General features: G+C 40.2%; 1 protein-coding gene across 9 annotated transcripts in view; it reads left to right on the forward strand.

Moving 5' to 3' along the window:
- The window catches only part of DENND1A (DENN domain containing 1A), a 542,106-nt gene that overhangs the window by 269,617 nt on the left and 256,025 nt on the right, over positions 1-16,464 (forward strand). For 7 of the 9 annotated variants that reach the window (XM_027104912.1, XM_027104915.1, XM_027104916.1 and 4 more), the window contains 2 exons: positions 10,079-10,159; positions 14,069-14,122. In XM_027104912.1, the coding sequence (XP_026960713.1) occupies positions 10,079-10,159; positions 14,069-14,122 (135 nt within the window). The remainder of the gene's footprint in view (positions 1-10,078; positions 10,160-14,068; positions 14,123-16,464) is intronic. The other 2 variants (XM_027104910.1, XM_027104913.1) reach the window with 1 other exon arrangement.

Consider the following 16,464-nt stretch of genomic DNA (forward strand, 5'->3'; position numbering starts at 1 on the left):
TTCTCTTCTTCTTCTGGGACCCTTATAATTTGAATGTTGGTGCGTTTAATATTGTCCTAGAGGTCTCTGAGATTGTCCTCAATTCTTTTCATTGTTTTTTCTTTATTCTGCTCTGCAGTACTTATTTCCACTATTTTATCTTCCAGGTCACTTATCCGTTCTGACTCAGTTATTCTGCTATTGATTCCTTCTAGAGAATTTTAAATTTCATTTATTATGTTATTCATCATTGTTTGTTTGCTCTTTAGTTCTTCTAGGTCCTTGTTAAACGTTTTGTCTATTTTCTCCATTCTGTTTCCAAGATTTTGGAGCATTTTTACTATCATTACTCTAAATTCTTTTTCAGGTAGACTGCCTATTTCCTCTTCATTTCTTTGGTCTGGGTTTTTACCTTGCTTCTTCATCTGCTGTGTGTTTCTGTCTCTTCTCATTTTGCTTAACTTACTGTGTTTGGGGTCTCCTTTTAGCAGGCTGCAGGTTTATAGTTCCTGTTGTTTTTGGTGTCTGCCTCCAGTGGCTAAGGTTGGTTCAGTGGGTTGTGTAGGCTTCCTGGTGGAGGGGACTGGTGCCTGTGTTCTGGTGGATGAGGCTGGATCTTGTCTTTCTGGTGGGCAGGACCGTGTCCGGTGGTGTGTTCTGGGGGTGTCTGTGACCTTATTATGATTTTAGGCAGTCTCTCTGCTAATGGGTGGGGTTGTGTTCCTGTCTTGCTAGTTGTTTGGCATAGGGTGTCCAGCCCTGTAGCTTGCTGGTTTTTGAGTGGAGCTGGGTCTTAGCGTTGAGATGGAGATCTCTGGGAGAGCTTTCGCCATTTGATATTATGTGGAGCCGGGAGGTCTCTGGTGGACCAGTGTCCTGAACTCGGCTCTCCCAGCTCAGAGGCACAGGCCTGACACCCAGCCGGAGCAACAAGACCCTGTCAGCCACATGGCTCCGAAGAAAAGGGAGAAAGAAAGAAAGAAAAAATTAAAATAAAGTTATTAAAATTAAAAAAAATTATTAAAAAGTAATAAATTAAAAAGTAATAAAAAAAGAAAAGAGAAAACAGAAAGAAGAGAGCAACCAAATCAAAAAGTAAATCCACCAATGATAACAAGCGCTAAAAACTATACTAAAAAAAAAACAGAAAAAAAACCCGAGGACAAATGTTAAAAGCAAAGCGATACAGACAAAATCACACAAAGGAGCATACACATACTCACAAAAAGAGAAAAAGGAAAAAATATATATATATATTAAAAAAAAGGAAGAGAGCAACCAAATCAATAAACAAATCTACCAGTGATAATAAACTCTAAATACTAAACTAAGATAAACATAAAACCAGAAATAAATTAGATGCAGGAAGCAAACCCCAAGTCTACATTTGCTCCCAATATCCACCACCTCAATTTGGGGATGATTCTTTGTCTATTCAGGTATTCCAGAGATGCAGGTACATCAAGTTGATTGTGGAGATTTAATCCGATGCTCCTGAGGCTTCTGGGAGAAATTTCCCTTTCTCTTCTTTGTTCGCACAGCTTCTGGGGTTCAGTTTTGGATTTGGCCCCACCTCTGCATGTAGGTCACCTGAGGGCATATCTGTTCTTTGCTCAGACAGGCGAGGGTTAAAGTAGCAGCCGATTAGGGGGCTCTGGCTCACTCAGGCCAGAGGGAGGGAGGGGTATGGAACGCGGGGTGAGCGTGCGGCAGCAGAGGCCGATGTGATGTTGCAACAGCCTGAGGCATGCTATGTGTTCTCCCGGGGAACTTGTCCCTGGATCATGGGACCCTGGCAGTGGCAGGGAGCACAGGCTTCCAGGCGGGAGGTGTGGATAGAGACCTGTGCTTGCACACAGGCTTCTTGGTGGCTGCAGCACTAGCCTTAGCGTTTCATGCCTGTCTCTGGTGTCTGCGCTGATAGCCGCAGCTCGCACCCATCTCTGGAGCTCATTTAGGCAGTGCTTTGTATCCCGTCTCCTAGCCCACCCCAAAACAATGGTCTCTTGCCTCTTAGGGAGTTCCAGACTTTTTCCCGGACTCCCTCTGAGCTAGCTGTGGCACACTAGCCCCCTTCAGGCTGCGTTCATGTAGCCAACCCCAGTCCTCTCCCTGGGATCTGATCTTTGAAGCCAGAGCCTCAGCTCCCAGCCCCCGCCCGCCCTGGCCAGTGAACAGACAAGCCTGTCTGGCTGATGAGTGCTGGTCAGCACCAATCCTCTGTGCAGGAATTTCTCCGCTTTGCCCTGTGCACACCTATTGCTGCACTCTCCCCTGTGGCTCTGAAGCTTCCCTCCTGCCCACCACCTGTCTCTGCCAGTGAAGGGGCTTCCCAGTGTATGGAAACTTTTCCTCCTTCACAGCTCCCTCCCAGAGTTGCAGGTCCTGTCTCTATTCTTCTGTCTCTGTTTTTTTTTTTCTTTTGCCCTACCCAGATACGTGGAGAGTTTCTTGCCTTTTGGGAAGTCTGAGGTGTTCTGCCAGCGTTCAGTAGGTGTTCCATAGGAGTTGTTCCACGTGTAGATGTATTTCTGTTGTATATGTGGGGAGGAAGGGTGATCTCCACTCTTACACCTCTGCCATCTTGAAGGTCTCTCCCTGTTTTTATTTTTATATGTTCTTTAAGAAAAATGTTTTAAAATATATTTTTTATTTTTCTATCTTTGTTTTACTCTTTCGTGTTTCTTTGGTTTTGTTTTTCTTTGTTTTCTGTTTTTATTAGTTTTTTTTCCATTGTTTTCATTTTGGGGTTCAGTTGTTTGTTTTCTTGTTTTGGGGGGTTTTTTGCCTTTTTTTTTCTTGCTTGTTTTTGTTTGGTTTTGTTTTTATCATTTGTCTTGGGTTTTGTTTGTCTGTTTCTCTTCTTTTGCTTTTTTTCTTTCCTTTTTTTTTGGGGGGGGGCATGCCATGCAACTTGCAGGGTCTTAGTTTCCCTGCCAGGGGTCAGGCCTGAGCCCCTAGGGTGGGAGCGCCAAGTCCAGGACTGCCAGAAAATTCCCGGCCCCAGGGACTATTAATTGGGGTGAGCTCTCACGAGGTCTCCACCAAGATCTAAGATCTCACAACTGCCTGCACGCTCCACTGCTGGATGCCTCAGGCCAAACAACCACCAAGACAGGAACACAGCCCCACCCATCAGCAGACAGCCTGCTTAAAGTCGTGCTAAGCTCACAGACACCCCAAAAAATACCCCCTGACGCAGCCCTGCCCATCAGAGGGACAAGACTCAGCTCCACCCACCAGAGCTCAGGCACCAGTCCCTCCCTCGAGGAAGCCTACACAAGCCCCTGGACCAACCTCACCCACCAGAGGGCAGACAACAGAAACAAGAAGAGCTAAGACCCCGCAGCCTGTAGAAAGCAGACCACAAACACAGTAAGTTAGACAAAATGAGACGACAGAGAAATATGTTTCAGACAAAGGAGCAAGGTAAAAACCCACAGGACCAAATAAATGAAGAGGAAATAGGCAATCTATCTGAAAAAGAATTCAGAGTGATGATAGTAAAGATGATCCAAGATCTCAGAAATAGAATGGAGGCAGAGATCGAGATGATACAAGAAATACTTAACAAGTACCTAGAAAAACTAAAGAACAAACAAACAGTGATGAACAGCACAATAACTGAAATTTAAAACAGACTACAAGGAATCAGTAGCAGAATAACTGAGGCAGAAGAATGGGTAAGTGAACTGGAAGATAGAATAGTGAAAATAACTGCCACGGAGCAGAATAAAGAAAAAAGAATGAAAAGAAATGAGGACAGTCTCAGAGACCTCTGAGACAACATTAAACAAACGAACATTCAAATTATACGTGTCCCAGAAGAAGGAGAGAAAGAGAGAGGGTCTGAGAAAATATTTGAAGAGATTATAGTTGAAAACTTCCCTAACATGGGAAGGGAAATAGTCACCCAAATCCAGGAAGCACGGAGAGTCCCAAACAGGATAAACCCAAGAAGAAACACTCCAAGACACATATTATTCAAACTAACGAAAATTAAATACAAAGAAAAACTAAAAGCAACAAGGGAAAAGCAAAAAATAATGTACAAGGGAATCCCCATAAGGTTATCAGCTGATTTTTCAACAGAAACTCTGCAGGCCTGAAGGGAGTGGCAGGATATATTTAAAGTGATGAAAGGGAAAAACCTACAACCAAGATGACTACCCAGCAAGGTTCTCATTCAGATTCAACAGAGAAATCAAAAGGTTTTCAGACAAGCAAAAGCTACGAGAATTCAGCACCACCAAACCAGCTTTACAACAAATGCTAAAGGATCTTCTCTAGGCAGGAAACACAAGAGAAGAAAAAGACCTACAAAAACAAACCCAAAACAATTAAGAAAATGGCAACAGGAACATACATATTGATAATTATGTAAATGGATTAAATGCTCCAACCGAAAGACACAGACTGGCTGAATGGATAAAAAATACAAGATGCGTATATATGTTGTCTACAAGAGACCCACTTCAGACCTAGGGACACATACAGACAAAGTGAGGGGATGGAAAAAGATATTCCTTGCACATGGAAATCAAAAGAAAGCTGGAGTAGCAATACTCATATCTGACAAAATAGACTTTAAAATAAAGACTGTTACAAGAGACGAGGAAGGACACTCCGCAGTGATCAAGGGATCAATCCAAGAAGATATAACAATTGTAAATATTAATGCACCCAACATAGGAACACCTCAATACATAAGGCAGATGCTAACAGTCATAAAAGGTGAAATCGACAGTAACTCAGTAATAGTGGGGGACTTTTACACCCCACTTAACACCAATGGACAGATCATCCAGACAAAATTAATAAGGAAGCACAAGCCTTAAATGACACAGTAGACCAATTAAGGTAGACTTACTTGATATTTATAGCACATTCCATCCAAAAGCAACAGAATACACATTCTTCTCAAGTGCACATGGGACATTCTCCAGGATCGATCACATCTCGGGTCACAAATCAAGCCTCAGTAAATTTAAGAAAATTGAAATTGTATCAAGCATCTTTTCTGACCAGAACACTGTGAGATTAGAAATCAGTTACAGGAAAAAGAAAAGCTGTAAAAAATACAAACACATGGATGCTAAACAACATGCTACTAAATAACCAGTGGATCACTGTTGAAATCAAAGAGGAAATAAAGAAACAAATGACAGTGAAAACATGATGACCCAAAACCTATGGGATGCAGGAAAAGCAGTTCTAAGACAGAAGTTTATAGCAATACAATACCACCTCAAGAAACAAGAAACATCTCAAACAACCTAACCTTACACCTAAAGCAACTAGAGAAAGAAGAACAAACGAAACCCAAAGGTAGTAGAAGGAAAGAAATCATAAGATCAGAACAGAAATAAATGAAATAGAAACGAAGAAAGCAATAGCAAAGATCAATGAAACTAAAAGCTGTTCTTTGAGAAGATAAACAAAATTGATAAACGGTTAGCCAGACTCATCAAGCAAAAAAGGGAGAGGACTCAAATCAGTAAAATTAGAAGTGAAAAAGGAGAAGTTACAACTGACACCACAGAAATACAAAGTATCATAAGAGAGTACTACAAGCAACTCTACACCAATGAAATGGATAACCTGGAAGAAATAGACAAATTTTTAAAAAGGTACAACTTTCCAAGACTGAACCAGGACAAAATAGAAAATATGAACAGACCAATCACAAGTAATGAAATTGAAACTGTGATTAAAAAATCTTCCAACAAACAAAAGTCCAGGACCATATGGCTTCACTGGTGAATTCTATCAAACATTTAAAGAGCTGACACCTTTCCTTCTCAAACTCTTTCAAACAATTGCAGAGGGAGGAACACTCCCAAGCTCATTCTATGAGGCCACCATCACCCTGATACCAAAACCAGACAAAGATATCACACACACACACACAAAATCACAGACCATAATGTTCTGGTGAACATAGAGGCAAAAATCCTCAACACAATACTAGCAAACAGAATCCAATAACACATTAAAAGGATCATGCACCATGATCAAGTGGGATTTATCCAAGGGATGCAAGGATTCTTCAATATACACAAATCAATCAGTGCATCATATTAACAAAGTGAAGAATAAAAACCATATGATCATCTCAATAGATACAGAAAAATTTTTTGCCAAAATTCAACACCCATTTATGATAAAAACTCTCCAGAAAGTGGGCATAAAGAGAACCTACCTCAGCATAATAAAGGCCGTATATGACAAACCCATAGCAAACATCATTCTCAGTGGTGAAAAACTGAAAGCATTTCCTCTTAGATCAGGAACAAGACAAGGATGTCCACTCTTGCCACTCTTATTCAGTATAGTTTTGGAAGTCCTAGCCATGGCAATCAGGGAAGAAAAAGAAATAAAATGATTACAAATTGGAAAAGAAGAAGTAAAACTGTCACTGTTTGCAGATGACATGATACTGTACATAGAGAATCCTCAACATGCCACCAGAAAATTACTAGAGCTGATCAATGAATTAGGTAAAGTTGCAGGATACAAAATTAATGCACAGAAATCTCTTGCATTCCTATCCACTAATGATGAAAAATCTGAAAGAGGAATTAAGGAAACACTCCCATTTTCCACTGCAACAAAAAGAATAAAATATCTAGGAATAAACCTACCTAGGGAGACAAAAGACCTGTATGCAGAAAAGTATAAGACACTGTGAAAGAAATTAAAGATGATACCAACAGATGGAGAGATATACCATGTTCTTGGATTGGAAGAATCAATATTGTGAAAATGACTATACTACCCAAAGCAATCTACAGATTCAGTACCATCCCTATCAAATTACCAAGGCCATTTTTTACAGAATTAGAACAAAAAAATTTACAGTTTGTATGGAAACACAAAAGACCCCGAATAGCAAAAGCAATCTTGAGAAAGAAAAATGGAGCTGGAGGAATCAGGCTCCCCGACTTTATACTACAAAACTACAGTAATCAAGACAGTATGGAACTGGCACAAAAACAGATATATAGATCAATGGAACAGGATAGAAAGTCCAGAGATAAACTCACATACTTATGGTCACCTAATCTATGACAAAGGAGGCCAGAATAAAAAATGGAGCAAAGGCAGCCTGTTCAATAAGTGGTGCTGGGAAAACTGGACAGCTACATGTAAAAGAATGTAATTAGAACGTTCCCTAACTCCATACACAAAAACAAACCCAAAATGGATTAAAGACCTAAATGTAAGGCCAGAAACTATAAAACTTTTAGAGGAAAACATAGGCAGAACACTGACATAAATCGCAGCAAGATCTTTCTCGACCCACCTCCTAGAGTAATGAAAATAAAAACAAAAATAAACAAATGGGACCTAATTAAACTTAAAAGCTTTTGCACAGCACACAAAACTATGAACAAGACAAAAAGACAACCCTCAGAATAGAAGATATTTGCCAGCGAATCAGCTGACAGGGATTAATCTCCAAAATTTACAAACAGCTCATGCCGCTCAATATCAAAAAAACAAACAACCCAATCAAAAAATAGGCAGAAGACCTAACTAAATAGACATTTCTCCAAAGAAGATATGGAGATGGCCAACAAACACATGAAAAGATGCTCGACATCACTAATTATTAGAGAAATGCAAGTCAAAACTACAATGAGGGGGCTTCCCTGATGGCGCAGTGGTTAAGAATCCCCCTGCCAATGCAGGAGACATGGGTTCGAGCCCTGGTCCTAGAAGATCCCACATGCCACAGAGCAGCTAAGCCCGTGCACCACAACTACTGAGCCTGCCCTCTAGAGCCTTTGAGCCACAGCTGCTGAAGCCTGCGTGCCTAGAGCCCATGCTCCGCAACAAGAGAAGCCCGCACACCGCAACGAAGAGTAGCCCCTGCTCGCCGCAACTAGAGAAAGCCCGCGCACAGCAACAAAGACCCAACACAGCTATAAATAAATACATACATACATACATACATACATACTACAATGAGTTATCACCTCACACCATTCAGAATGGCCATCATCAAAAAATCTACAAACAGTAAATGCTGGAGAGGGTTTGGAGAAAAGGGGACTCTCCTACAGTGTTGTTGGGAATGTAAATTGGTACAGCCACTATGGAGAACAGTATGGAGGTTCCTTAAAAAACTGAAAATAGATACATGCACCCCCGTGTTCATTGCAGCACTATTTACAATAGCCAGGACATGGAAGCAACCTAAATGTTCATCAACAGAGGAATGGATAAAGAAGATGTGGCACATTTATACAGTGGAATATTAGCCTTAAAAAGGAATGAAATCATGCCATTTGCAGAGACGTGGATGGACCTAGAGACTCATACAGAGTGAAGTAAGTCAGAAATAGAAAAACAAATATTATATAATATCACTTATATGTGGAATCTAGAAAAATGGTACAGATGAACTTATTTGTAAAGCAAATACAGATACACAGATGTAGAGAACAAACAAATGGATACCAGCGGGGGAAGGGATGGTGGGATGAATTGAGAGATTGGGATTGACATATATACACTACTGTGTATAAAATAGATAACTAATGAGAACCTATGCACAGGGAACTCTACTCAATGCTCTGTGGTGACCTAAATGGGAGGGAAATCCAAAAAAGAGGGGATATATGTATATGTATAGCTGATTCACTTTAGGGAAAATGAGTGATCGCACAATAGAGACCTCAGGTGAATTAATCAAATGATTAAAGTGAACATCATCAGAAATGGGATGAATTGAAATCTGAATCAATAGAAAACATCAAACAAGTGAGTGTTATTTTACAAAATGGTTGGTCTCACTGTCAGGTTCATACAAATCCAGGAAAGACTTAGGAGCTGTTCCTGACGAAAACTAGAGAGTCACAGCATTTGAAGGCAACATGTGATTCTGAACTGGATAATTTTGCTATCCAAGGACATTATTGGCACAGTTGGCAACACTTGGTGGGATCTGAGGATTAGATGGTAATGTTGTTTCAGTGTTAATTTCCTGATTTTGATGATTAATTGTTGTTATGTAGGAGAATGTCCTTTTTATTTATGGATGTTGGGACATAATGTGGGTAACTCTCAAATGGAAATAAAGTTTTTTTGTACTGTCGTGTGATTATTCTGTAAATTTGAGATTGTTTCAGAGCAAAATTAAACTTGTGTACCTGCACACGTTCATTTCTACCCCCTGAGAAATTTGAGTAACTTATGAATTCAGATTGAAAGAGGATTTTACTTTGGGCCCATCCTCTTTTCCCTCTCCTTTAAATTCACTAACAAAGACAGCTGTGGAACAGGGGAGAGGGCTCCGGGTTTGAACACAGAAACCTGTGATTAGCTCCTGGCTGTGCAACTTACCAGCTGGATGATTTGAGTCAAGTTCCTTTACCCTTCGGAGCCTTAGTTTTCAACCTGTAAAGTGAGGTAGTTGTGAGGCTCAAACACCTACCAAATGGGTACAAATGTAAGTTTATTACTGTTTTATCAGCACAGAGAATTCCACAGGGTGGGAGAAACAGCTTTTGGATAATTCCGTAAACAGTGTTCTTTTGAGCATTTTAAAGGTGAACCTGTTTTCAGTCGAAGAATTTGTACTGCTTTGCATTTCATTTTGTGGCTCAGTTTCACTAATTAAAATGCACAGCCACCATCCTGTATTCCATGCTGTTGTAGTAGTTCATTTTTAACTTTCCATAATTGGAGGCTGCTGTGTATCCAGTGAACACTCAATAAAATTAATTGAGGGTAATGATGATGAAGACAAGATCTATAGTGTCATCGTTATTTCTCCCTACCACCCCCGCCCTGTAAGCTGGGGTTGTTTGCATTTAAAAGTTGTTGCTATGGAGTTGAGAGGATAGATTTGCTGAGAGCTTATGGTATATGATCCATAAAAGGCGGTCATGGTAGGTGTCTCACTAAGTAGAAAATGTCAAACTTGGTGTGGGCGGATCTGTTTGGCTCTTTTATTGAGCCTAAGCAGTGTCTTTTGTCCAACCCTACTTGAATATCAAACCTATTTCTGTTGTGTGCCCAGACCTCCCTGCAGGTCTCTGACTAAGGGCTCAGCCCTGCCTTTGTTACTTAGGCCTTTTATTTCTTTCAGGAGAGTCAGTGGAATGAGCTTCTTGAAACTCTGCACAAACTTCCTATCCCTGACCCAGGAGTATCTGTTCATCTCAGCGTGGTAAGTGGCGGCATAATATTAGCAATCACTGAGAAACCTTTCCATTATTAACAGTAAGAAAGAGCCAAATGGGATTGTCTTCTGTCATCCGCACCTTCCCCACCTCCAAGTACTCTGAGACCTCAAGACAGGCCAGGGAGATGTATTTCTTTCTTTCTCTGGGATCCCAAATGCCCCCAGGCTCCTCTCTTCCTGGCTGTCATCCCGTCGCTATCATCTCCTGAATGGCAGTTGCTGGGCTTGGAATGGGATGGCTGACCCCTGCCTCCTCAGCCCCTGTGGGGCTCCTTGCCTCATGCTTTGCCCCCCTAGCACTGCTGTGTCTGCCCCTTCACTGAAGCCCATCCTGCCACCCCTGAACCTTCACCGCCTTTCCCCTGTTTACCAGGGTAACCCCCCTTAGCTAAGGTTTTCTTTTTTTGCCCCAAGCAGCTTGTACACTTTGCAGTACTTAGTCACAAAACACGTTGGAACAACCTGTTTTCCTGTCTCCGCCACTGGACTGTACGCCCTCAAGGACAGGGATAGAGACTGTCTAGCACAGTTCCTGGCCAGATCGTTTCCTTGAACTCTTCTATGTACATGCTATGTGGTCTGTAGTGTGCCAGGGTGGAAAAGCCTCTGAATTACAAATTGGGAGATTTCGATCCCCAAGTCATAGTTTTGCCAATGACCTGAGTGATCTTAATCAAAACCTTTAACTTCGTGGGTCTCAATTTCCTCATCTGTCAGATAAGGCATCAGATAAGGAGCTCTTTTCCATATTTCAGTTACTGCAGTTCTCTAGGTCAAACCCTTGTCACCACCTTCATCAGAATTCTCAGATGGATCCCCTTTGACCAGCTATTGATTATCCAGGGGCTATTTCCCCCATGTTGTGGGGTCTGAATGTTTAAGAAGTGTTGTCTTTCAGCTTCAGTAGAACCAGGTACAGTGTTGGTATTCAGTGGTAATTAACTTGGTATTTTCCCTCTTAAAGAAAATGAACATATAGGGGGGTTTTTTCATGATGATCACATTGAAAGCAATATTACTGCCAATAACTAATAATAGATCTTTTATATACTAAGTTCCTAATTTATGCCAAGTATGCATCTCTAGTGTTCAAAACAACTCTACAAATAGATATTAGCATTCTCATTTCATAGTTGAGGCTTAGAGAGAAAAAGATTCTTGCCCATCCAAGGTCGTGTGGTTAATAAGTGAGATCGGGGCTTTTAAACCCAGGGCTGACTTCCAAGCCTATGTTCTTTCCACTAGGCCATGAGTGTTGAAAGAAAGGGAGGAAAGAAGGAACTGGTAGAGGTTTTTGCTCATTTTAATGGAGCATAGGAAGGAAAGAAACCTTTTTCCAGAAATTTGTGTAAGGAAGGGTGTCTGGAAAAGATGAAGAAATGAGCTTTAAACCTGCCCCAGTCATTGCCGCATAGCGAAGCAACTTTGCCTTTGTCTCTGTCCCTTTTCCTAAGCAGCTTGATCTCACCGTTTCAGTCTGTAATGACATCTGACAGGTAGCTGGGGAGTAGCCTGGGTGGGTCACCAGCTACTGGGGAGGAAGGGCCTCTCCTTCCTTTGAGTGGCTGCCAGGCCTCAAGGACAAGCCATCGCAGGGGCAGGAAGAACTGTTGGGGGTGGGGGCGAGTTGCAGCTGTTTCATGCCAGTGGTTTCTAGGAATGTTTCTGACCTCCTCTGGTCCCAGCATTTCATGGGCGATGGAGCAAGACAGAATCTCAAAGGACAGCCTGGGGAGTAGTTGGTTTTGGAATTGAGTAGGCTCACTATTTACAATCTGTTGCATTTGTAAAGGCAGATATTTTCTTCTTTCCTCTTCACAAGGAATTCCTCTCTCCATGTTGCATTTCTGAAGGGTTAGTCTCAACTGTATTATAGAGCCTGAAAAATTGAAAAATGGCAGTCTTGGACTTTCTGTCTTGAGTCACGAGAGAATGTTTCTGTGTGTCTTCTATAGGTGATTGAGAAAAATAGGAATATAAACGAACAGTTGAGAGAGTAATAATAATTTTCTATTAAAATACCATTTATGGAATGCTAGGCACTTCACATATATAACATTTATTCTTCACAGCAGTTCTGAAGTAGGTATTACAATTCCCATTTACAGGTTAAAAAATTGAGGTTCTGAGCTATTAAGTGAAGTGGCCTAAGATCACATAACTATTAAGTGTCTGACTCTGTGGTCCCTGTCCTTTCTCCCTCACTGTGCCGATCCTTATTCTGTAACTCCATCACCATGTGGACTTCCATTACTGAACATTTCCTGGGACTCCCTTTTAGCCATTTGGTATAGAATTTGGTATCTCATGGCATCAAATTTAACCTGTATTTTACTTTTATTATTTTAATCCTCATTGTTGACTTGAATTAATTAACTAGTTTCCAGTTAGTTTCCCATAACTAATATGCTACATAATCTCTGTCATAATACTTCATAGATAATGTTTTGACACAAACCCACAGATTTTGGAATAGTGCACTGCAGGGGGTGTTTTTTAAGTTATCTTTTAATTTTTTTTTCTTTTTACTTTTCAGTTTATTAGTTTAATTCAAATGGCTTTAGCTATAATTTTCTCATTAAAAAGCACAGGTATAACAGTCTGTTATCGTGGAAAGAGCATAGCTCTAGTTATGCAGACCTGGTTTCAATCCTAGTTCTGTCACCTACTAGCTGTATGACCTTAAGTCACTTTACCTCTCTAAGCCTTAATTTACCCATTTGTAATATGGACATAATATCTATCTTAAATTTTGCTGTGGAAATTAGAGATACTATTTATAAAGTACCTGGTATAAAGCCTTCCATGCAGCAGGTGTTCATAAATATCTGCTGAATATTAGACAAATAGCTTATACTGTTATTGTTGCCATTTTCGTTATTGCAGTTGTCCCCCAGGCCTTTCATTTCAGGAAGCCTGTACAACTCATTTTTCCAGAGACCTACTTATTTTGCAATTATCCAAGAATGGGGAGTGGGGAGAACTTCCTGAAATGTCACTTGGGGGTCTAGGTTTGAACTTTGGCCATGGCTAAGCTGACTTTCTCTGTATGTGACCCTTCCTGGCCTTTGCACAATCCCTTCTTTAATTGGCCAGCACCAGGCTCTTTCCATTCCTGCTTGCCATTGTTCTCTGAGTCTTTAGTAGCACGGAGGAGGTGTCATCAGTTCAGCCTGTTTTCATTTAACTCAGAGACACATGCTTGTTACAAACATGGAGATGCCTCCTTGAAAGTTCTCTGAACAGGTCAGGTTTTCAACTCCACTGAGTCTCCAGCTCCCTTCACTGGAATTTGCACTGGAAGTCAGGAGGCTTATTTGCAGAGCATGCATAGTGGAGAGACTTTCTCCACTGTTAGCCATCTGCAGTGTCTCAGGGCAGCAGTCCTTCCACTGGAGCTGTCCTTAACATCCCTTGGGCCTTCGGGGCAGATTTGGCCCGCAGCTTGTAGATGGATATAATCTCAGGTGCTGAAATGAAATGGCAGGTTTGGTTGGTAAAGACCATTCCTAAGTGAACCTAGTGATATTTGGTCCCCAGTGTCCACTTGCCTCACCGAACAATAAATTATGAAGTCTGTAGCTTTCATGTGTTCAGAAACCTGCAAACATCGTAAAAGAATTTGGCCTTTAACTTCCTTGAGCTGTTCTTTTGTATCTCAAAGAAGTTCCTCTTTCATAGAAAAGAACTCCATCTACCAAACGAATGATTTAATGCATCTGGCTTTAATCCAACATTATCCTAAGGAAATATTCCATAGACTGTTCTCTATGAGGGAAACTCTGTTTCTTCATCTGAGTGAGGAATTATCTTCAGATCATTTACCTGATTTCTGAATAATGTGCTTGTTACATACTTTTGCAGAAATAAATAGCTTTTGTTTTTCTTTTCCAGCATTCTTATTTTACTGTGCCTGACACCAGAGAACTTCCCAGCATCCCTGAGAATGTGAGTACTTGGGCAGGGGTGGATTAAATTTTTATTCCTCTTTGTTTTTTTTACTAATTTTGAAAGAAAATAAAAGGATATATTTTCCCATTATAAAAATAATGCATTATGAAAGTAAAACCAAATAGAGAATATTTTAAAAATATAGAAAGTATAAAGACAAGGAAAGATCATTATTCATACTTCTCAAAGGTAATCACCTATTAACATGTTGATGTCTCATTGTAGTCTTTTTAGAATGTATTATTTACATAGTTAGAATCACCTATTACATAAGCATTTTGCCATTTCATTCACAGTCATTTTTGTTGGCTGCATAATATTCAATTTGCTATGTAGCTTATTTAGCTATTTCCTCGCTGTTGTGAATTTAGGGGTTTTTAGTTTTTGCTGTTGTAAATAAAATGCTTCTATGTAAAGAACTTGCCATATAAAGATTTCTTTATTAGGGTAGATATACTCAAGTAAAATTATTTTCCTACTACATTTCTATATTGACTTTTAAGAAAGTAAAAGTAATTGTTGGTAGAAGTGTGAGGACCCCCATCCCCACCTCTTAAAGACTTAGCAGTGAACTTGAGTCTGAGGGAGCAGAGGGTAATATTTGCCCTCTGAACAAGCCGAATGACGTTATCTAGCCTAGGCTTAAGACGTATTTTCAAAATGTTTTACTCGGATTGTGAATAGTACTACGTAGAATTAAATATAGAATCACCACCACTAAGGCACTTGGTTGCTTTTTAAATTGTGGCAAAATGTACATAATGTAACATTTACTGTTTTAACCGTCTTTAAGTATATATTTCATTGGTAAACACATTCACATTGTTGTGCAACTGTCACCAACATCCATCTCCATTTTTTCATCTTTCCCAACTGAAACTCTGTGGCCATTAAATAACCCTTTAAACAACAACTCATTTCCCTCCTCCTCCCATCATCACCTGGCAACCACTATTCTTTCTGTCTCTATGAATTTGATTACTCTAGGCACCTCATTTAAGTAGAATCTTACAATATTTGTCCTTTAGTGTTTGGTGTACTTCACTTAGCATAATGCCTTTGTGGTTCATCCATGTTGTAGCATGTGTCAGAATTTCCTTCTTTTTTTAAGGCTGAATAATATTTCATTATATATACGTAACATACTACGTTTCATTTATCGGTCGATGGACGCTTGGGTTGCTTCCACCTTTAGGCTATTGTGAATAATGCTGCTTTGAACTTTGGTGTACAGATTGAACTTTGTGTTCAATCCTTTTGATTCTTTTGGGTATGTACTTGATTACTTTTTTAAAGTACTGGAATAAGTCAGGTAATCACATTTAATTAATGAAGTTAGGCTATAGTGTTGTGATTAGGTAACAGTCTTAATAAGCTGGGATTGTCGAAGATATTCACAAAGTTTACTATCTATGTGATTAGGCTCTGGTGGAAAATATTGCTTTTTTTTGGTTTGACATTAAGTAATAAAAAAATCCACACCACAGTTACCATTTTAACAACAATAGCTAATGTTCATTGAGTACTAGTGCTTGTCAAATAAGGTATTCAATGCTTTACCTGTATTTTCTCATTTACCTCTCATAATAAGCTTAGGTAGTCAGTACCCTAATTATTATTTTATATAAGGAAACAGAGGTCCTGAAAACTTAAGTAACATATTCAAGGTCCTACAGCACAGAAATGGTAGAACTGGAATTCAAACATTGATCTTTCTGATACTAGAAACTGAGTTCTTATATATTGTTTTACACTTTGAGCCCATAATTTTACCTTTCATCTCTCAAAAAATTCCATTGAAATGATAAGAGAACTATAAAATTAAGGAGAAAAATGTCCACGTAATGGCAGAAGGAGCCACCATGAGCTAGAAAATTTGAGGAATTTCTGCAACGTAAAGGAGATGGTTATTGAGCAGTCAAGAGGGTGTAGACAATGAAGGAACCCAAAAAGAACTGGAAAAGTCCTGCAGAAAGAGCAGAAGCCAGGGCTGTGGCATGGAACATTTATAAAAATTGATTATGGGGCTTCCCTGGTGGCGCAGTGGTTGAGAGTCCGCCTGCCGATGCAGGGGACACGGGTTCGTGCCCCGGTCCGGGAAGATCCCACATGCCGTGGAGCGGCTGGGCCCGTGAGCCATGGCCGCTGAGCCTGAGCGTCCGGAGCCTGTGCTCCGCAATGGGAGAGGCCACAGCAGTGAGAGACCCGCATACCACAAAAAAAAAAAAAAAAAAAAAATTGATTATGTGCTAGATTGCACTGAAGAATTCAAAACAGGAAAACTCAAACTCTTACAGGCCACTGTCTTTTATTACAATGAAATAAACCTAGAAATTAAT

Source organism: Aethalodelphis obliquidens, unplaced genomic scaffold (assembly GCF_003676395.1).
Source record: "Aethalodelphis obliquidens isolate GAN/ISIS:26980383/991018 unplaced genomic scaffold, ASM367639v1 scaffold7, whole genome shotgun sequence".
In the NCBI taxonomy this organism is placed as follows: Eukaryota; Metazoa; Chordata; class Mammalia; order Artiodactyla; family Delphinidae; genus Aethalodelphis; species Aethalodelphis obliquidens.